We start from the raw sequence: 20156 nt of genomic DNA, 5'->3' as shown, positions 1-20156 counted from the left end.
TATGCGTGTCCAGAGAGACTGCCTTCTCGGCGTAACTAATGTTCGATCATTTAGCCATTTGGATTACCTTTTCAAAGATATACGTGCTATGTTCTGAGTTCCTCATATTCTGTGATAGTTTGACCTGTTCTTTCCCTGTCCTTCTGTGCCTGTCACGCGTGATTCTGCACCAGTTGTCCTGCCTCGCACGCGACGCCGCTGGCAGCAGCACGATCGCCTTCTGACGTGTAGGGTTGCACATACGTAAATGCACGCCAATCACATTGGCATTTTTATCCTGCTGTCTTCTCTAGTTTACACGCAGACTTTCGGTTGGTAACCGGGACAGAGTTAAGTCACGGCGCGACGCGACTTTGCCGCGCTGCCGCTAACAGTGTGCAAGCCGATCGGTAATGGGCGCTGCAGCTATAAATCTGCACCGTTTCACCGCTTTTCTTTCTTTTCTCTTTCGTCCACCTCATCCGTGTACCGATCCGCATTTGCTTGCGAATGTCAACCGCCTCATGAATGCGCGTGATCTCTACTAACATGCTCGTGGATCAGTGATGCACACCTCTTCACAACTCTTTACCGCTCGCTCACCAAATCTCTGTGAGGAGCTGCCTCGGTTTAGAAATCATCTCATGGATACGGTAACTTCTTTATTAATGCACTAGCGAAGCAGCGGACCTGTAACATCCGCGCTCACTTGTTGGCGCAGGCCGACAAGTTCAGCGATCGCGAGGTTGCTCCATTCATGCCGATTGAATCACAATTAGCAACAAGCACACTATTTTTGCTGCCTTACATGGAAGACCTGGTTTGCCTCTCCTCACTTAGCACTCCCGGCGCCTCCCTCGCGCATTCGATGACGATTCTACAAGCGACTCAGCATCATCGTCACGCCGATTGGCACGAGGGGGGTCGCAGTAATCCGCTCCCCCCTAACGTGGACCGACGGAAGAGTGAAGCACTCGAGACGAAGCGCATTTTGTCGATTGTTCCTATTGGTGGTAACTGGGAGGGCAGTGTGCGCAGCATGCACCGCGGGATGACCAAGAATGGACTCAGTCTATTGTCGTCTTCTCTTGGGTCTAGCGGTTGACATGGTGGTGTGATAGTAATACACACTATCTACATCATTCCATAATCCGTGAAAATCATATTTGCTTCTCCTTGAACTTATAATCTGTAAAGCGCTTTGGCACGTATAATTCTTACTTCGTAGTGAGCGTCCACTCCAACTCGCGCGTTTAACGCAAGCACTTTTGTATAATTAACCACCCCCGCCTAAACAAGCTGAGCTTTCTCATGATAATATACTGTCGCCGTCAATGAGGGCGATGATACTGCAATCGCAGTTGAGTATCACGCGACACGACTTTCGGTGCGATGTTAACAACGTGCAGGCTGATAGGAAGTGTGTATACACCCTCGGAGCTACACCCCATCGAGCTCTACTTCTCTTCCTCTTATAGATGATTAAGCAGCTTGATATATATACTAGCATCAACTACATATCCCGCTAACCCAGTAGTATGATACAACATCCCAACATACAAACACAAATTTGTAAACTGAAATCGAACACATTCACGTTTCTTAGAAAGCAAACCTAAAACTTTTGTGAGCCCAAACAATATGACTAAAAAAAACCTGTGTACACACTGTGCCTGCCAGAAGCATGCAGCAGAATCAATGAAGAAGAAAATATGACGGTGTTTATGAGGCTCATACTACGGCGAGGACTTCACTTTCCACGGCACCGTAGATCTGATGCAGTATGGCGGCGATGTTGCGGAGGCCGTCGTTTATTGTCAATGTCGCCAAAACTACAATATGTGTTAGCTCAGTTGTCACAAAATATGGCAAAGGTCAAGGTGAACTTACTGAACGAATACATCAGAACAAAGTCCTCTTCGCGCGTGATCGGATACGGTGCCCCTTGCGTAGCAGGTGACATTGATGTTAACGGCGCAGTATCCCCGCCCAAGACGTTTACGCGCGTCGAGCTCGACGACGGCGAGATGACTGGCGACGACGCGGATGATTGCTGTACCGATGGTGCCGGTGACGCAGTCAATGACGATGACGTATCCAAACGGATTTGCCGTAGCCGGAATTGGTTGATTTTTGCGATCAACCTGTCCCTCGTCCGTTCGGTGTTTGGGAGACTTTCTGGTAGTGGAAGACCAAGTCGCAAAGATGACGAGAGAAGGTAAAAGAGGAGGAATATGCGATCGTTAAGTTCGGTACCTGATGAAGTTAGAATCATCTGCAAGTTACTATCATCTGCAAGTTACTAAAATCATGAGTAGAACATACGCTCTTGTTCCGTGTACTCGATAATTTGATGCTCCACGTCCGATATTTGACTCTCACGCACGAGCATTGCCTGTAGTTGTCAGTGATTATGCGCATATCCCGCCACATTAGCACAAGAGTACATACGTTAATCATATAAAACGAATCCAGAATCTCCTCAGTGATCCGCATGATACTTTGATACTGAGCCAACGGAAACGGTCCTTTCAACCGAAACTCGCGATTCGCCTGTGCTAGCAGAGGAAACATCTTGAGCAGCGATTTGGCAAGCACTTCTTCCTCGTGCGCAACACCAGATATCGTCATCGCGGTTGAACTGTGGTGCTGGTGATACGGTGAAGTGGGAGAGACGGAGGGAAGGCTTCCTAAGGAGCTGAATTTCCAGAGGAGGCCCATTCGCACCCACAGAACGCCGAGTTTTTGCTTTAAATCGACACGTGCGCTGATAGGCCAGCTAAAAGGTGGAGTTAGCGTTGGCTTCACTGAAGTTGGCAACAAGGTCATACGTACACGTATAATGTAATGAACACACCCCAGATAACGCCGCAAGTGACTGAAACCAGTCTATGAACTAGATTACGTATGATCAGCGCCAGTTAAAGTTGCTTCAGAAGTGATGGGAACACGAACATGCAATCTCGCCCACAACAGGAGAATTTCCGCCTTCGTCCTCATCGTCCTCGTCAAAATCGGCACGCGATATACTATATGAGTAAAACGCCGTAAGATTAAATGTCAACAAGATGAACCTGAATTCGTCAGTCTAGTCCGCGCACCAGTTAGTCATAGAATACATACCGTCCAAACACAGAATTCGGCCTGCCCGTCAAAATAATATGGAAGCAATAACAAGAAATGCAAAACCCAATAAGCGGCAGTACAACCGCATTCCCCGGCGCAATTTGCCACGCGAGATACGCCAGTGTCGTGCCCAAACAAGTTCCAAGGATCCGGTAAAACGCCGTCATAAGAGTCCCTCCAATTGAAATATTCACAACAATAACAAATGTAACCAACCCCCACTCTGCACGGTAGTGCATAAACCACGGCCGCGTCGCCGCGATGTATGCGGGTGCAGTGTATAGCATCGCACCCATGCCGACTTTAATTCCGTACCGCACGTCTGTGCGACGGAGAACGCGTAAAGCGCGCCAGACGCGAAGACGGACAGGATCCTGGATGTTTGTAGATACGTTCTTAAGATCGTTGTCCGAAGATGAGACCTTAAACATAATGGGTAAAAATCGGCCAAAACCGTAGATGACAGCAATATAAGGGTGTAAGTCAATACCATCGGTGCTAGCTGAGCGTGTGAGCCAGTCATATGAGGCAGGCGGACTTTGCTGTAGGTACGTATTGTAGTCATCGATCACAGCCAACATGCTGAGGATACCTTCAACAAGACACAGAACACCGTATGTGAACTGGCCGCAGACAGACACGATCTCCTCGAGGTAGACGCCGACTTGTTCGTTATTTGACTGCACCTGAGTTCGAAACATATCCATAGCGTAGATGTCCCGTAACGTAGAGTCTCGTGCTCTGCTAAACTCCTCCCTAGCCCGGAGCAGCGATTCGCGAATATCCGGGCTAACTGCGATCGTCGCGGTTCGAGCACCACGTACCCCAGGTTCTGCGGCTGAAAACTGCAACTTATCAAACGCTAGTTGACAGTTTTGCGCAATATTTCGCAGCTGCGGACTGAGCATGTGCACAAACACATCAAAAACTTCGGCACAAGACACTTTTCTGTAACCGGGCTCGATGTCCATGAGTCTGAGTTTCATGATATGTGAGCTGCGCAGACCGCCGATCAGCCGGAGGATCTCCTGAACCGACCTCACAAACCGTGTCTGTATTGCAAACTCGTTGACCGTGCCGAACGCGTGGTGTTCGAACATTGCTTCGTGAAGCGAGGTGTCGAGGGCGGAATGCAGTGAGTGAGCAGCATCGAGATGGTGATCAAACCCAGCCAGTGACAGCGCCGAGCTGTCGACAAAACAGTTTGTGACGATTTTAATGAGCTGCCCGTATTCATGCAGAAGCTTGTTCGAGGAAGCTTTGAGCTCAGCGATCGCGGTGACTGGAAATACCAGAAAGCACACCGCAGTTGCAATGAGAATACCGCAATTGACAATTATCGACACCTGAATCATTTTCGAGAACGAGACGCGGCCGTCCTGGATAGACCCCTCGCGAATGAGAATCGTAGCAAAGGCAACGGACGCAAGCGAGCAGGAGGTATTGAATATCGCGCGATTCAGTCTCTGTTTCATAAACGCGATGGAGCCGAGACCACCGCCACAGAAGATCAAAAGGACAAAAAAATGCCCGAGGGACACATATCCAATAGAGTAAAAGAACCCCGAGGTCAACATGGAGAAGAAGGAGAGCAGTGCGGAGTAGGTCAGTGCGATCTCGGCGAAGATAGTCGCCTCGATCATGCTTCCGACAGAGCGCGACGCGTGAAAATATACCGATGCGGTCGCAGCGAGATGCTTGGCGTCGAATGTACCAAATAATGCGGATATGGAAGAATTGAAGACAACCATGGAGGCAATAAGGTATGCGAGAGCGCATTTGAGGGGCCTTGTCACTGCGGGGGAGGCGAGCGTGACGAGTAGCGACTGTAGAGCCAGATCAAAGCGCTCGCTCGTGGTCATTCGGCGCGTTCCCAGGAATCGTGTACTGCTATTTGGCGTCGAGAATCGCGAACCGGTTACCGCAGACGTTGCTGCGTCAGCGAAGACATTTGGTGCGGCCATCGCGGTCAAGAGTCGCGGCGACGGAGGCCCAGAGGACGTTGGACTGAACGCGGTCGACGCTGAGGAGCGTGCCGCGGTCGACGCAGATGGCAGGCGAAAGGAGTGAACGCGCAGCGTCGCGTCGGGATCGCGGCCGCTGGTGCTGGGGATGTCCATTGCGAGCACAGAGCAGTTGTACGCTGGGTGCTGGTCGCAATGATCCCGTCGTCGTCGCTAGACGGCGTATGAGTATTCTCGCGCAACTGATAAGACGCCCGTTGTTTGAGATCTGCACTCGCGGTATTTTTCTGCCGCTCGTATAACCGCAATGATGCGCGGGGAAGAAGGAGGGGGTTGGGCTCCCAATCTCACAAAAGCATATAAACACATCGATTAAATCTTCACCCCCGAAGTTTATTTTCCATGCAGAGGGCACTCCGTGATCTACTCTTTAGGAGATTCAAACAAGAACTACATGAAATTTGGAGTCTTTAGCTGTTTCCTGGCACTCAGCGCGAAGTGCGGATACGCGCCGTGCGTAGACACTCGACTAACCTTGCCATGTAACTACGGCTAAATGGTCCTATATACAAAAATCTGGTATCTGGTATGGCCAGAGATTCTCCACCTACCAGAAAAACTTCCACAGAGGCTTATCCGGCGTAAACTGTTTCGAAAGCGCGATCTGGAGCCCGCGACTCTGCGACCGCACGCGCTGGCCCATGCGTGTCCACCGCGCAAGAAAGAACCACGCCGCAAATCCGGCGACAGCGCCGTAGAGATGCGCGGAGTTTTCCACGGTTAAGCGATGCCATATTTCCTCCGCGGGACTGTATTGTACATTTTCCGCAGGTTTGTCCTGGCGGATTATGGTGATAACATCGGTTCTAGACATGCAGGGTTAGATCACAGGAACTAGCGGGAAGTAGTCACAAACATACAAGACGCCAATGCACGGAAGAGCAAGAAGTGGACAAGGCCCAATAATAGGTATCAGCGGCACAAATGCGTTGGGAAAGATGCAGCCGGCAAACGCAGCTATTATGACACACGTTAGCTCAGCATAACTCAGGAGAATAAATGATCCTTACCAAGAGAAAATACCAGAGTGGCATTGGCAGTAGCCTTGCTTAACCCCCTGTAATACTCTTTCTGGCCTTCCTCCTTGTCATCCACAGCCGGCGTTGCTCGCATATCCGTCTTCTCTGCCTCGATGAAAAGCGCACGATTCGCCCAAGTAGCAAACAGAACGACAAGCGACAGTGTCGTGAAATTGCCAAACACAATCGCAAGCGACCTAACAGCAAAGAAGCTTACATATGAGTTAACAATCCAGTCGACCATCGAGGAAGGGGCGAACGCGTTGGTAATGATCGCAAACGGATTTAGCTGCACTTCCGAGCCTGGCGGCACTGAGGGCATGTTCACCGCGAAATACTTCTGCCAGACTTCAGGCTTGATCACGAAAATTCCTTGAATAGTAGCCATAATTACGAGAAAAGTATAAGCCGCACCAAGGCCTGTTGGCAGTTTTGCTGAGGCGTCGCTGTCGCTCTGTTCGCTCTTCGTCATCGCCACTTTACCGCCGCCGTCCCCGCCGCTGCCGCCGCGGGTCGCTTCGGTCATGACTTTCTCCTTAGACATAGTAATGCCAGCAATTTCCTTGTCTGTCAGTCCTAGCTGCTTGAGAACCTCGTCGGCATTCTCTATTTGCAAGTTCGTGCCCTCCAGCTTGGCTAGCAGCGCCACAAGCTGAGCCCGGGACGTGATCACGACTCTGCCATCTTTATCCGTCATCCCGGGGATTTCGGCGCTCTGCATGTCTGACGGCGCATTTGAAGTAGCACTTGATTGTGGGCGTAATCTGCTGGTGAGGTTGACTTTGCGGGCGGCTTTCAAGTGTCCTGACTTCGGTGTTGGTGCTGGAGGCTGCGTTGCGAAGGCGCGTCGCGAACGGAATACGTTGAAGAATAGCGACGCGGCATCGGCGTTCAGGCGGAGCCGTGACAATGTAGTATTTGATCTCCGATAATCTAGGAGCCATTTGCTAGAAAAGAAATGTAATGAGCGCGCACAGAGCGCTATTGGTCGGTCGACGATCATTTTGGCGGTTCGTGATCATCCAACGGACGAGTCAAACTATGATTTCACATGCGACGCGGCGACGATGCTCACTGACATCGTTCAGTCTTTCGACACCACGACCAACACCGTTCTACAAATGCCCGGGAAACCGAGCGACGGTCACCTGAGCAAACTACAAATTGCATATGTAACGCGGGTTCTAGTTCTCTTATATACAATGAGTCAACCAAGTAGACGTGCTTACGGAGACTATCGCCGCGACCACTACGCAAGAGTCCGCATCACGGCTTCGAACATCGCGAGGGCTGCCGCATTGGCTGGGAATGCCCTGTTTCGGTTAGTGGTCTACTGCAGAAGAACACAAGCAACATCAAACCTACCGAACTGAACTAGGTACGAATCCTCGGAAAAATCCCCTGTATCCACGCTGGGTGTATACATACCTGGCTGCGTCTATCCACCGCTTGAACTTTGGATTCGACACCGAGTCGGTCATAATAGCTTGCTTCACGACATCAGACGGGTATGCCAGCGTCCAGAAGATCTGTGCACTCAGACCGCCAGCCCAGAAGTTAATTGCCGCTGTACTCAGACTTGTGTTCGCCTTTGCCCAGTTCGTCATGATGTCGTAAGAGCCCCATAGAAAGAAGAAGTACGACCGGAAGAGCATAGTCGCGAATAGGCCACGATACAGACCGCGGATGCCAGCTTGCTTGTAGAGAGTCACAGCGCAGTTCACTGGACCGGTGTAAAGCTTTGTGGTGGCATCATATTGTACTTGTAAGCGAGCCTTGGAAAAAGATCAGCGGACGTCTTATAGTAGTACTCGAGGGAGACCGTACCTTGACCTGCTCTATCGGAGCAGCAACAAAACTGACGGTACAACCCGCAAACACGCCGGAAATAGCATGTCCGATCGGCGGTAGCTTCTCCCACTCTGTGAAAACATGGTTCTTCATAAGTATCCGGTAGTTGTGCAGTGATCCGAGCTGGCTATAGAAGCGGAACTGTTAGTGCTTTGACGCTATCTATCTCCAAGCCGAGGTTGATGGTACAACATACACAGAGTCCATAGCCATCCAGCCAAGCAGTGGCGGTGTTGCGCCCTTGTATAGTGCTCTAAAGCCCTCCTTTCTTGTGGTTTGCAGAAAGCAGTCCCATGGTCCCATGAATCGGCTAGCTGGCGCCGTCTGGAGTCGCACCTTGATAGTATCGAAGCTGCGATAGCGTGTTAGTCTTGTTGTGACAAAACCTGAAGTCCAGAGAGCACGCACGGATGACCAACGACAAGCTTCGTGACTCCAGAGAATATGCCGGCGACGAAGCCTACATATCTATTCTGTGGGGTGGCCGGCTGCAGAGGCGGCGGGAGGGGGATCTCTTTGGGGAGCGTCTGGTCGGAATTCGACATTCTGCCGAGGGTATATATGGCCAATTGATATGTATCTGCCCTCCCAAGGTCGTCTATATATGTGCCAATCCGGTGAACTGTTGGAATCCCGCGGCGAATAGTTGATGACCTCGGCCACTCCGGCCACCGGCGACTCTAGCTCAGGGCTTCTAACAATCGCTCAGGGGTGCCCGAGCAGAACTTTATTGCAATAGCGATCGATCAACGCAATCCCCGCTGAAGTTTTCAACTTCGCTCAAAAACCTCCAGAACATCTGGTCTTGACGTCGAAACACTGCATTGACTAAACGAGAGCGCCACAAAACACTACGTCTTATATGGAAATAGATATGTACATATTAATCATACACGGTCGCAACAACACACCGACATCAAACAAAATTCTCCACTTAGGCCGCGAGTGTGGTCAAGATGTCGGAGTCACCGGCGTCAATGACGGCGAGAACACCGACGCGGAAGAGCTTACCGACAGCGGTGCCGAGCTCGTTGTTGCCGCCCTGGAAGTGGTGGACGGAAATCTTAGAGAGCATGGCGTAGTACTCGAGCTCAGAAGAGCGGAGGGGCGGGGTGTTGCCAGCAATGATGACAAGCTTCGCCTTGCCGGTGCGGATCGACTTCAAGGTGGATTTGTAGCCGAGAGTGTACTTGCCGGACTTCACCACTGTATGCGTGTTAGCGGTGCATGCAGATGAAGACGTGACACGGAAAGCATACCGAGGGCGAGGCGGGAGTTGATAGACTCCTGGGATTTCTTAACCTTGGGGGCCTTTTGCCCGGTTAGTATTAGGAGACCTCAGGTATGCGCCTTGCGCTGTCGCGAAATGCCGACACGGGACGAGAATAGATTCACGACTCCGCGACGACGAGGCACGACAGCCGACAACATGCGGACTGAAGAGTACTGACCATCGCTGCACTTTCTTCTGTAGTGTGTAAAGTAAAGTACTCCGGTCGAGGGAGAGCTGCTGAGTCGTTCGGGGTGAGCGGTCGTGAAGAGACGTGAGAAGCAATGCGTGAACGCGCAAAACTGCGCCGGACGCACGAAGCGCGGCTGGGCTGGGAGAAGTGCGTGACTGCGTATTACTCACGTGAGGTCTGCGGCTCAATTAGGGCTAAGCCCTAGATGCTTGACTTGGCGCGCGGGCCAAGTCGCTTAGCAAGGCTGAGAGGCGCGTCACGGGTTGCGCTCCCCGTTCGAACAGCCCCTGACCGCGGCTGTATTTTTAGAATGTCGCGTCGCTAGAACTCGGCGCTGCGGCCAAGAGCGCCAGAACTTGATGTCGTGACGAGCTCGCCTATACACGCGGGCACCTCCGCGCTCTTGAGCGCATATAATCCAGCGCGCCTGCTCTTTGTCGGCGTCAGCACCTTGTCGCATTCTCGACGCGTCCGTTTGCTCTCTTCCCGTTGCGGCTTAGTGCAGCTCCTGTGCTCGCGCCGGTTTCAGTCGCGCCGCCCCGCCCCCTGTGTTTGTGTCCGTCACCTGCACGCGTTGCCTCGAATTCCCACCTCGGCGCCAGTTTATCTTTTCTTCCTCCTCCTCCTCCTCCTCCTCCGCCTACTCTTTCCTCTCCGGCTCCTCCTCACACCACTCGCCATGCGCCATACATCACTCCCATCCATCGCCGCAGCGGCTCTTGCACTCGCACGCGTCACGCGCGCCGACGACACCATTAGTATCTCCACTGTCTACTCCTGCGACTCCGGCAACTCAAGCCTTATCGTCAACGACTTCTACCTCTCCTACTCCAAGAACTCCCAAAATATTACATTCGACCTCTCCGGCACGTCGACAGAAGTTCAGAATGTCACTGGTACGTGCTTTTCCGCCCGCTACCGCTTAGTGCCTCCTGCGGTGTCAACTGACCCTGCTTAGCAACCATTTCCGTTACCGCTTACGGGAATGACATTTTCGAGTACTCATTCGATCCGTGCGACTACAGCCTTACCGCCCTCTGCCCGGTACCGTCTGGAACTTTCAGTGCCAGCGGATCTGTCGAGATTCCCTCCGAGTACGCGTCGGAAATTCCCGCAATTGCGTTCAGCATTCCAGATTTCGATGGTAGTGCAAATCTCACATTCACAAACTCCGACACTGGCGAGGAAGTCGCCTGCTTCTCTTCAAGTTTGACGAACGGAAAGACTACGCGTCTGAACTCGGTCACCTACGCTTCCGCTGCTATCGCGGCAGTGGCTGTCGTTGTATCTGGCGTGTCCGCACTCGCTAATATCGCCACTGGAGCTACTGTTGCGTCAAGTGTCGTTGGCTTCGCTGAGATCATGAGCTGGACCCAGTCCATGGCGACAAACGGTATGATGTCCGTCGTCTACCCCACTGTCTACTCGTCCTTCAGCCAGAACTTTGCATGGTCCACCGCCATGGTATCCTGGGCAAGCATGCAGGAGGCCATCGACTCTATGCGCTCCAAGACCAATGGCAACACGACTCTCAGTTCTTGGACCCAGCTCAAGGCTTCAACTATTGTGGATTACGAGTCGGGTGCAGTCATTTTCCAAAATACTTCATCCACTACTAGTACAGCTGCCAAGCTCGTAAGACGACTTACGATAGACGGCATTACTTTTACCGAAGATTCTTCCACGACGGGCGACAGCACAGCGTTACAGGTCCTCACAACGGTCGCTGGAATCGGCCGCTACATCAACCACATCATGATCCCCAGCGCCAACACATTCATGACCATTCTGCTGTTCTTTGCTATCATCATCGGAGTTGTTGTTTGTGGCATGATTTCGTTCCGGCTATTTATTGAGATCTGGAACATCATGGGCACTCTTCCTCACAAGCTAGACACTTTCCGGAGACGGTACTGGTCGCTTATGATTGTTATGATCCTTCGCATTATCATGATATTGTACGGAACCTGGGTTCTCTACTGCTTGTATCAGTTCCGTCTCAGTGATTCGTGGGCCTCGTTGGTCCTCGCGGCCGTCACCCTCGGTATCTTCACCGCAATCCTCGTCGGCTTCACGATTCGCATCTTCGTGGTCGCTCGGCGCGCCAACTCCAGCCCCGACGGCATCGAATCACTCTACCAGCACAAACCATGGGTGAGGTGGTATGGTTTATTCTATGGCCAGTTCAAAACCCAGTTTTGGTGGTTTTTCGTCATCATGCTTGCCGCGTCTTTCAGTCGGAGCGCATTTACGGCTCTCGCTGATGGACATGGAATGGTCCAAGTTATCGGCCAGATCGTCGTTGAAGTTCTCTTGTTTCTTGCGCTTGTCGCCATTCGTCCATTCAACCGTCGGTCAGGCAACGTGGTCAACAGCATCATCTCGGTTGTCAGAATCGTTTCACTCGCGTGCATCCTGGTGTTCGTTGAAGAACTGGGTATCGAGGCCGAGACCAGCACAATCGTCGGAATCGTTTTGATTGTTTTGCAAGCCGCTCTTACCATTCTTCTCGTGGTTCTTATGATCATACAGGCGCTGATGGCACTCTTCCTCAAATCGCGCCCCAACAAGGCTTTGAGTGCCGAGAGTGAGCTTCAGCCGTTCGAGGAGTCTAAGATGCCTATCATCGCTATCGAGTCTGAAGTAAACCGACCATTCCTCACACATACGTTATCCTCATCGGCAGTACGGAGTAACCCTTGGGACGAATACGTGGACAACCGCTCAGCAGGGACCGCAGACAAGTCGTTGCTACTCTCAACCGTGCCTACCGCCCACGCTAGCAGCGATGACTTGTTACCGATTGGACTTCAACATGATAAAAACGGCCGGCCGATATTTTAAATATTTGCAATAATATGGAATGGGACAATTCAGTGTTAATGTTTGGTACTGTATTTCGCGGTGTTGTTTGGTATATTTCTATGCATTTTAATCATTTTTGACATACAATACATTGATATTGGCACGCGCTAAGTAAATAAACCGGCGTAATATCATGGACTATTTGCAACCCAAAACGCGAGGGAAGCCAACAGCGTGAGCACAAAACTAGCAACGGCTGCAGGTGGAGCAATTCCACAGACTTGGTCCGCGAGCGTACGAAACACCGGAATATCGCGATATCCACCGAGCGTTTCAACCTGCAACGAGCTCTACTCTGCTCCTTGAAGCGACTAATATACTCTGAAACTTGAAGCTCGTGCTCGAACTCGACACACTAGATAGAGTTAGCGCGAAAAGCTGAAGGTTCAGAGGTACCAGCGGCCGCAGACTTTGTGGATCAAGATCAAGATTTAATGTGACTTCTGCCCTGTCTGACAAATCGTTGAGGGCTCTACGATGTGACTGAACGAGAACGCAGACATTTAGCTGTACATTTGTACAGTTGTACTCTACCCCAACTGCACAACGGTTAGAGGACTAGCGACGTCGAAGACAGACGCGGATCTGTAGCTGGCTAGCTACCGCACTATCAGGTCTGCAGGTCACGATTACGCTACGACCTTAGTCAGTCAGCGGCGCCGCAGTCGTACGCCCGTACGCACATACGCCTAGTCTCGCAGTCGTAGTACGTCACAGCCGTCGATGGGCGCTTACTCAAATGAGCTTCACCTCTTCTGGAGCTATACCAGCAATCGCAGTTCCGCACGAAGGAGAGTGCGTGTATTAGCATGATGGCGGTACTCGTATTGCTGTCAACTCATCAGGAGAGTCTCAGGCCGATTTGCAATTCAAGGATAACGCGCGCTTTCCACATTCCGCACCAACACAAGTTTTGGCGAAATCATCCTTAGTTCCTCCTTGATATAGTAAGATGTCGAATTTTTACCATCTCTTCCGGCAGGAGCCAAGTTTAGAGTCCACCGTATGGCGTTGTACTTGAGACGAAGATGCAACAGCGCACTTTGATTAACGCCATACTCCTACAGCAAATGCTTCCGACACCAATCATGACCCAAGTTAGAATGTCCAGCAAGAACACAAGGATTTCTTCGATCTTTTCAAGGATTCTTTGGCACAGGCGCTCTTCTAAGCGGGGACAAAGGACCGGAACTGTTAACAAATCAAGCAATCTTGCAGCGAAGGTACGACGATTGTCGTGATGTCAGAATGATGTATACGCTAACTATGAGACGCTGCAGATCACGAAAATTATTTTCAAATCCTGCGTGGCTCCGAACGCGTCGAGCTCCGACTACGGGAGCCTGCACAGATTCACGCCGGTGACACCGAATCGCAGTTTGGTCGAAGCCCAGATGGAGCCTTTGCCAGAGGACGATCGTCCATTCATCAGCTGCGCATTCATGCATTGGAAATCCTTTTCGCGGAAGGAAATGAGCATCAAGGAGACATGGCGTGAGTCGTGCGCGCGGCTTCTCGTGTACAAGTACCGTATCCAGACGGCGGTCAAGCACAGGCATGATCAAAGCGCGAACGAGCGCATCGACAAGGAAGCTCCAGATCCTATTCTGATATCCGATCCGACGAAGTCAGGTGTGCAGCGTGTTACAATAGTGAACGAGTGCGACGAAGTCTTCTCGGATGGCTCCAGTGTCGATGTCCTTGCCAAATGAGCAATTGCTAGATGAAGACGTCGAAATATATTGTTTGGAAACCAGTCAAGTTGGTTGCGAGAGTATGTTCTGAAGCAGATGTACGAAAACTTTATACTCGTTGTGTACCTGTTTGCATGTCTCTCATCGTTATTTGAGATATCTCTTCTCTGCGCCACGGAGTTATGCGGGATCCTTGAGGCATTAGTCATATATCATATAGAGGTTTGCTGCCAGACTTTCTTCTCGTAGTTTGTGTGCTTATATTGCCTAGCATTACCCAGATGATCACGGACGGACTTAATACTCTAGCTGTACACTGTTCGTTCACCTGATTACAATTTGAATCGTAACAGCTTGCAAAGCTTCAACAGCCGCGGGAGATAGGCACGAGCAAGCTATAGTAGCTAACCTTTCCTTGGCCCATTGAAATTCTTCAGAATCTCGGGGTGTTTTGGATTTGGCAGAAGCTTCTTGATTGATAATCCGTCTGCTAATAATATAACTTACTAAGAAGTGCAATTTAGCAGCAGCAGTGAAAAGAATTGACAAAACTACCAATGAGAGCAGTACAGATTGGATAACTAAACCTAGCGATCCGGTAGTTCAAGCGGTACAGCCTTCCCTAAACCTTTGGGCTCGTCACTATGCTCACATACTTGCCGTACTTAGGTCTGCGGCGGATGGGGAAACAGAAGCACCAGGAACAAATCTCGTCCTTCTCAGAGTCTGCATATTCGTAAAGTGATAGATTTGCGCAAAGAGTTCTCGCATTGTAGTCCTGATCATCGCTGATCGAATCGTAACTATCAAAGCTGCCCACGGAATTCTCGGCGCTGTGACGACGCAGGATCGGCGTCACCAGGCCCTTTTCTTCGTCACGTCGATCGGTAAACGGGATCTTTAGCAGAAAGTGATGATGAAATGGTCGCATGTCTTCACGGTAGTTAGCGTATAGCACTAGGATATATTCACCAATATCCTTAACAACCTGGTGTAGCGATAACCGTCTGGAATTTCTTCAATCCGTCGTTGGCACCAGTGAAAGAGTGTGCCTTATGGATTTGTATTTGATATAGTCAAATCACGAAACGGGCCGGACGACAATTAGTCGCCCACAAACTGCTCAGAATGCCAATCCGTCAGAAAGAGCACACATTAGGACATAAAGAAGAGGCATATGAATCTGGTTTTCATCTGTCCAACTCAGTCACTAGATAGGCGTTGTATTGAGTGCTTGCTGTACTCAGGTCGAATTTTGACGGAACTCCGGAAAAGTATCGGTGTGTCCTAACGAAGTCAAGGGGTGACGCCAAACATGTCGCTCAAGTGACGGACCAATCGTAGACTAAACAGAGGCGCAAAGGAATACTGATATAGAATCGAGTTGCGCGAACAGTGAATGCTCTCCATCTGACACGCCGCAGTCGCCTCGCGCCTCGCGAGTTGTGATTCAGGGGAAGCTGAGCCTGAGCGAAGAGATTGACCGCGACGCGGCGACCAGGCAGAAGTCGCGGCAGTACTATAGATCCGCGTTTCCCGGACAACTATTCAAAGGAGGCGATCGGATATGGATCAAGCGCTTGCATCGACGCTACAGATTTTACTGCCGTCGCTGTCGTCAATTCCTTCTGCTCTGACGCGACTTGCGGCCCAGCTTCTTGCTCAGTCACGCAGCTCTGTACCTCTACCAGGACGGCAAGAGCACGCGCGAGCATATCTTTGCGCTCATATTGCGGCCAATAGACTTGTATATGCTCTGTCATTGCCAAAGCCGACACCGAATCATTTGCCAATCACTCAGCGTCAGTATGATGCGCTCTACATTCGCTTTGCCGCAGCGCTGGGCGGTGGAAACGCAGATGATAGTCCGCGGAAGAGAAAGCATGTGGATTTGGACGATGATGAATTGGACGACATCAATGACGCTGAAGATCAAGTTCATGGAAGTGACGAGGAAGGATTGACAACAGCGACTCAGTCAGACCAGCTACTGGAGCAACTACCGTCGACCGCCGACCCCGACATTGCAGAGCTAATTCCATATTTAATTGAGACAATGCTGCCAGATCTTACGTATTCACGACAACTACAAAAGGAACGTCGAGTACTCGCAATGAGCGCGATTTCGGCACTCTTCGTTAGTGTCGCCGACCCATCTGCAGCACAAGCGTTGAATCGGGGCCGCAAGGCGAAACCGTTCACTCTTCGGAAGGATGTGGGACGACGGAGTACTATCAACAGCGGTACAGAGGAAGGATTTGCAAACAAATCGCAGAAGATGCAGTGTGCTGCTCTTGGTGCTGCCCTGTTCGTGCTGAAATTCGGCAATGTGGGCGTCCGAAGTACTGGAAGAATTGTACTGAAGAGAGTTGGGGCTACGCCAGGCGAACAAGATGTGGAGACCAAAGACGATGACGATGAGCACGTGTCCGACGGTAACGAGGATTCTGAAGCTGAAGGCAACGGCGACGGCCGTGAGCATAGTGAGACTGTCATTAATGGAAGGCCATCCATAGCTGGCGATGGCAATACCAAAATAGTAACGACGACCAGGACGATAAACAGCTATCAAAAAACCAAAGAGCACGACTTATTTAACATCAAATGCTTGAGGCTTCTGGGTGGCAAGACCGACGCTGCCACACTTGAGAAATACGAGCGCGAACTGGAATTTCTATTATTTGCAACGCAGTTATCTTCAAAGACCGACACAGATCCAGATCGAGAAGAGCCGGCTTACAAGCCTATGGCGCGGAAATTTGCGCCTTCCGTGAGAGAGTGGGTTCGGCGGACGCGAGAGTTCTGCGCTGCAAGCACCGCGCTCCAGGTAGACGTCGGAGTGTCGGGACTAGAGAATACGGAGCATGTCGCAGTTGCCTTAATTTCAGGGTGTATGATTCAGTCAAGTGCGAGGTTTCTTACGGATACCAAGAGAGCGGAGCAGAAGCGTTGGATGAAACTAGCACTGCTGAAGTTAAGTGCGATCGAACGCAATCTACAGAAGCGTAATAGATAATAAATCTGTTGGTTCCTACCAACAAGTAATGTTAAAGCTGACTTACCACAAATCATACGAAGACTGAACGCGAGACGACGTCTTATCCGGAGCACAGCGCAGATACACAGCTCTTCCAAGAGCATAGCTAAGACTAGGCGCTATTTGGGAGACAAAAATCTCTATTAATTATTGCTTATTTCATATAACATAAATGCCCAAACTCCTATACTACCAGAACTCTTATAACGCCAGCAAGAATATGCACCGGCTCTTGTTAACTCCTAGAACCGTAGACTAAATTCAAGCAATTGTGTCGTTGTACATCTCAGACTCGATCTTGATCTCTTGATCGGCATCGTGATTGACGTAGGGGATGGCAGAGATCTCGTCGAACTCGTCTTCGACCTTGACTATGTGGTCGTCGCTGTAGATCGATGGAGGCGAGGAGGGCGGTGTCGTCCTGATATTCGGAGCCACCGAAGTGTCGGTATCGGAAAGAAAGTTGAAACGACCAGCTCGGCATGAAAAGTTCAGGACGAGGCTTCGGACCGGACGCTGACACTCTTCCGGACCAGGTACTGGGACATTAAGTACGACTCGCCTGGTGTACAGTGAAGAGTCAAACTCGCGGAGGTCGAGGTGGAAGAGGGGGGGGGGGGGCCGAGTAAATGATGCGAGGGGCCGGGGTACTGTCGTGCGAAGGCAGGCTGACGTGCAGGATCAACTTGCAGATCTAGGACTTGGTGGTGGTTGCAAGCTCGTTGGATCGGGGTCTCTTGATGTTTTATGCCATAGTGAAGGATGGCGAAATCGAACGCCACTGAGACGGTAGTAACGGCTACAGCGATAACATCCGAGAGCAATAGAATATCGAAGGACAAGAAAACAGAGCACAGGGTGGGAAGATTGCCTGTCTGATAGACGGCATTGGTCATCCCTCTTGATATCTGCACGATACCTATGGCGAAGGGCATATTTATCACCTGCAATGAGGGTATAGGTGCCACCAACAACAGCCGAAGTCTCACCGACGAGGGTATCACGCTTGCATGTGGCGTTATGACCTCAGCAGCACAGTGGCAGCACAGCGTATAGCCATTGCAAGTCATTTCAGATTGATAAAGTAATGAAAGTAGTCGGAGAGAACCGGAGCGCGTAGAAGAGTCCACATTCGGTGCCTGTCATGTTAGATCGCATCTTCCGGCGCACTGCCGTTATCACGCAAACTAGATCAGCCAAAAATCAGGCTTTTAAAGATTTTGCAGACAAATAGCTGCTTCCATCAGGAGGACCAGTCCACAAATGCTAATCCACAAGCGTACACATGACGACGATCAACACGAAGGTGTGGCGCCGGGCGTGGTTAAGGGGCTCGCGTCACTGCTCATTATGCGTCTCGAGCATGCATATCGCCAGCCAAGAGTGCCACGGCTGCTGAACTTTCGCCGAAGCGAGAGCCAAGGACTTGACCCTCGGCGCGAAGAAAGAATTCTACGCCGCTTATAAAGCCTGGTGTCTTCAACAGCACAGCTACATGCAATTTATTATTAGCTGGATAGTAACAGAGAGCAATCAATATCATATACGAGACCCAAAATTAAACATACATCTCTCAAACCCAGTTACTGCAGCATGGCAACCAAAATCTTTTCATAATCGCCTGAGGTCTCGCCGCGGATACGGGAGATCAGGTCCTTGGAATAGACATTCCGGTATGCCTGCTTGACTTGAGCGACGAGCATGGGATTCCAGTGTAATCTGACGACTCTCTCAATGAGGAGATAGTCCTTGGTGCCGGCGCCCGCCATGCACTTTTCTAGCAACTCAGCGATGTATGTGCTGTGGTTCACCGCGGACTTGACGATGTGTAGAAGCGCCGACTTCATGTGGCCAGAGAACTCCTTCTCTATGACGGCGACGAGCTTCTTGTTGTGACTCCGGTAGTATGCGTCCGCGATGGCGCGGATCTGGTTGTCGGAACGATTGGTGAGGATTGAACAAACTAGTAGCTCGTCGGTGCCGATCTTGCCCTGTGTCGCGCGATACAGATCCTGCACGTCCTGCTGGACTCTACTGGGGTCAACCGGAATCCATTCTTCAACACGATTAGCAGTGAGGACCATGGCGAACATCTGCTTGGTCTTCATCGACAGGTCGTCGGCCACTTCCTTGTCGAGAGACTTGTTGAAGCGCTGTTGGTAGAGACCCTTGATGGCATTGAGCTCCGCGTTGGTTCTTGACAGGATAATATCATTCAGCATGCACTCCTTCGTTCCAACACCCTTGAGTGCTTTGTTCACGTTCTCGACATCTGCCGCGAGTGGACCGGAAATTATCTGCAACAGTGCGTCCTGGAAGTGAGATCCGCTCCGCGTCTCCTTCTCGAGAACGCGACGCAAACTCTTGCCCGCCACACGCTCAAAGGCCGGCTTCAGCGTTTCGATCTGCGCCGGCGTCTTCTTGCCAAGCACGCCGACAACCGCCTTCTCATCCGTTCCGAAGCCCTTGGTAGCCTTGATCAGGATTTGTACGTCGTTCGACGGATCGTAGTGCGGGTCTATCTCCGGCGCAATTGTGTACTGCTGCGCAGACTGAGTCGACGATGCGTATGGCGGCGGTGCGTACTGCTGCTGCTGTAGCTGCTGTGGTGGGTATCCCTGCTGCTGTCCCTGATAGTGGCCGTACTGGCCCTGCTGCTGGGAGGGGTAGCCCTGCGGAGGGTACTGTCCCTGCTGCTGTTGCTGTGGATATTGCTGTCCATACTGGCCCTGCTGCTGTGGATACTGCTGGTACTGCTGCTGCTGAGGGTACTGGCTTTGCTGATGCTGGGGATAGCCCTGCTGAGGGTACTGCTGGTTGCCCTGCTGGCCGTAGGGGTATTGTTGGTTGTTGCCGTACTGATTCTGCTGCGGGTAGCCGCCATTGTTGTTGTTATAGTAGCCTGACATAATACGTGATTCTTCGTACTTGGTCGTTTGAAATTGTGATATTGAACAGAAGCGCTGCGTACGCGGCCAGTTATAGGGCATTCGCTGCCAGTGCCCTGAGGCTTAGCCTACGAACAGCAAAGCGGCCTGCACAGCCCCAGCCACACAGCCACACCAGAGCCACCCACGTGACGCTGCCACGGCCGCACT

At 51.2% G+C, this 20156-nt stretch overlaps 8 protein-coding genes across 8 annotated transcripts; 2 read left to right on the top strand and 6 right to left on the bottom strand.

Annotated features, from left to right (window-relative positions):
* Positions 1–1461: 1461 nt before the first annotated feature.
* On the bottom strand, positions 1462–5389 carry V1518DRAFT_421354 (Fusaric acid resistance protein-like-domain-containing protein). Its single transcript, XM_066905203.1, has 7 exons — positions 3103–5389; positions 2935–3053; positions 2815–2875; positions 2431–2758; positions 2305–2374; positions 1870–2235; positions 1462–1811 (listed from the first exon to the last, which is right to left on the bottom strand). The coding sequence occupies exons 1-7, from the start codon at positions 5223–5225 to the stop codon at positions 1711–1713; spliced, it is 3168 nt and encodes a 1055-aa protein (XP_066757969.1). The 5' UTR covers positions 5226–5389; the 3' UTR covers positions 1462–1710.
* Positions 5390–5435: 46 nt separating this feature from the next.
* Positions 5436–7175, bottom strand: V1518DRAFT_421350 (uncharacterized protein). Its single transcript, XM_066905202.1, has 3 exons — positions 6140–7175; positions 5990–6086; positions 5436–5935 (listed from the first exon to the last, which is right to left on the bottom strand). Exons 1-3 carry the CDS (start codon positions 7149–7151, stop codon positions 5677–5679), a joined length of 1368 nt encoding a protein of 455 aa, XP_066757968.1. The 5' UTR covers positions 7152–7175; the 3' UTR covers positions 5436–5676.
* Positions 7176–7319: 144 nt separating this feature from the next.
* On the bottom strand, positions 7320–8701 carry V1518DRAFT_421347 (carrier protein YMC2). Its single transcript, XM_066905201.1, has 5 exons — positions 8408–8701; positions 8196–8351; positions 7976–8126; positions 7514–7923; positions 7320–7461 (listed from the first exon to the last, which is right to left on the bottom strand). Exons 1-5 carry the CDS (start codon positions 8542–8544, stop codon positions 7398–7400), a joined length of 918 nt encoding a protein of 305 aa, XP_066757967.1. The 5' UTR covers positions 8545–8701; the 3' UTR covers positions 7320–7397.
* On the bottom strand, positions 8692–9860 carry V1518DRAFT_421340 (60S ribosomal protein eL30). Its single transcript, XM_066905200.1, has 4 exons — positions 9633–9860; positions 9451–9509; positions 9259–9310; positions 8692–9205 (listed from the first exon to the last, which is right to left on the bottom strand). Exons 2-4 carry the CDS (start codon positions 9451–9453, stop codon positions 8934–8936), a joined length of 327 nt encoding a protein of 108 aa, XP_066757966.1. The 5' UTR covers positions 9454–9509; positions 9633–9860; the 3' UTR covers positions 8692–8933.
* Positions 9861–10767: 907 nt separating this feature from the next.
* V1518DRAFT_376949 (TRP-like family) lies at positions 10768–12306 on the top strand (the record flags this gene model as incomplete). Its single annotated transcript, XM_066901561.1, has 1 exon — positions 10768–12306. A coding segment is annotated over one exon (1539 nt), but the record flags the coding sequence as incomplete, so codon positions are not given.
* Positions 12307–15588: 3282 nt separating this feature from the next.
* V1518DRAFT_407090 (origin recognition complex subunit 6-domain-containing protein) lies at positions 15589–17037 on the top strand (the record flags this gene model as incomplete). Its single annotated transcript, XM_066901976.1, has 1 exon — positions 15589–17037. The coding sequence occupies one exon, from the start codon at positions 15589–15591 to the stop codon at positions 17035–17037; it is 1449 nt and encodes a 482-aa protein (XP_066757964.1).
* Positions 17038–17172: 135 nt separating this feature from the next.
* On the bottom strand, positions 17173–18548 carry V1518DRAFT_421329 (uncharacterized protein). Its single transcript, XM_066905199.1, has one exon. It carries the CDS (start codon positions 18126–18128, stop codon positions 17550–17552), a length of 579 nt encoding a protein of 192 aa, XP_066757963.1. The 5' UTR covers positions 18129–18548; the 3' UTR covers positions 17173–17549.
* V1518DRAFT_421327 (uncharacterized protein) lies at positions 18537–20151 on the bottom strand. Its single transcript, XM_066905198.1, has one exon. It carries the CDS (start codon positions 20046–20048, stop codon positions 18642–18644), a length of 1407 nt encoding a protein of 468 aa, XP_066757962.1. The 5' UTR covers positions 20049–20151; the 3' UTR covers positions 18537–18641.
* Positions 20152–20156: the final 5 nt, after the last annotated feature.

The sequence above is a fragment of the Limtongia smithiae genome (assembly GCF_038497785.1).
Source record: "Limtongia smithiae strain NRRL Y-17922 unplaced genomic scaffold V1518scaffold_11, whole genome shotgun sequence".
NCBI lineage: Eukaryota > Fungi > Ascomycota > Lipomycetes > Lipomycetales > Lipomycetaceae > Limtongia > Limtongia smithiae.
The sequence above is the reverse complement of the archived record's forward strand: the minus strand, read 5'-3'. Positions and strand labels throughout refer to the sequence as shown.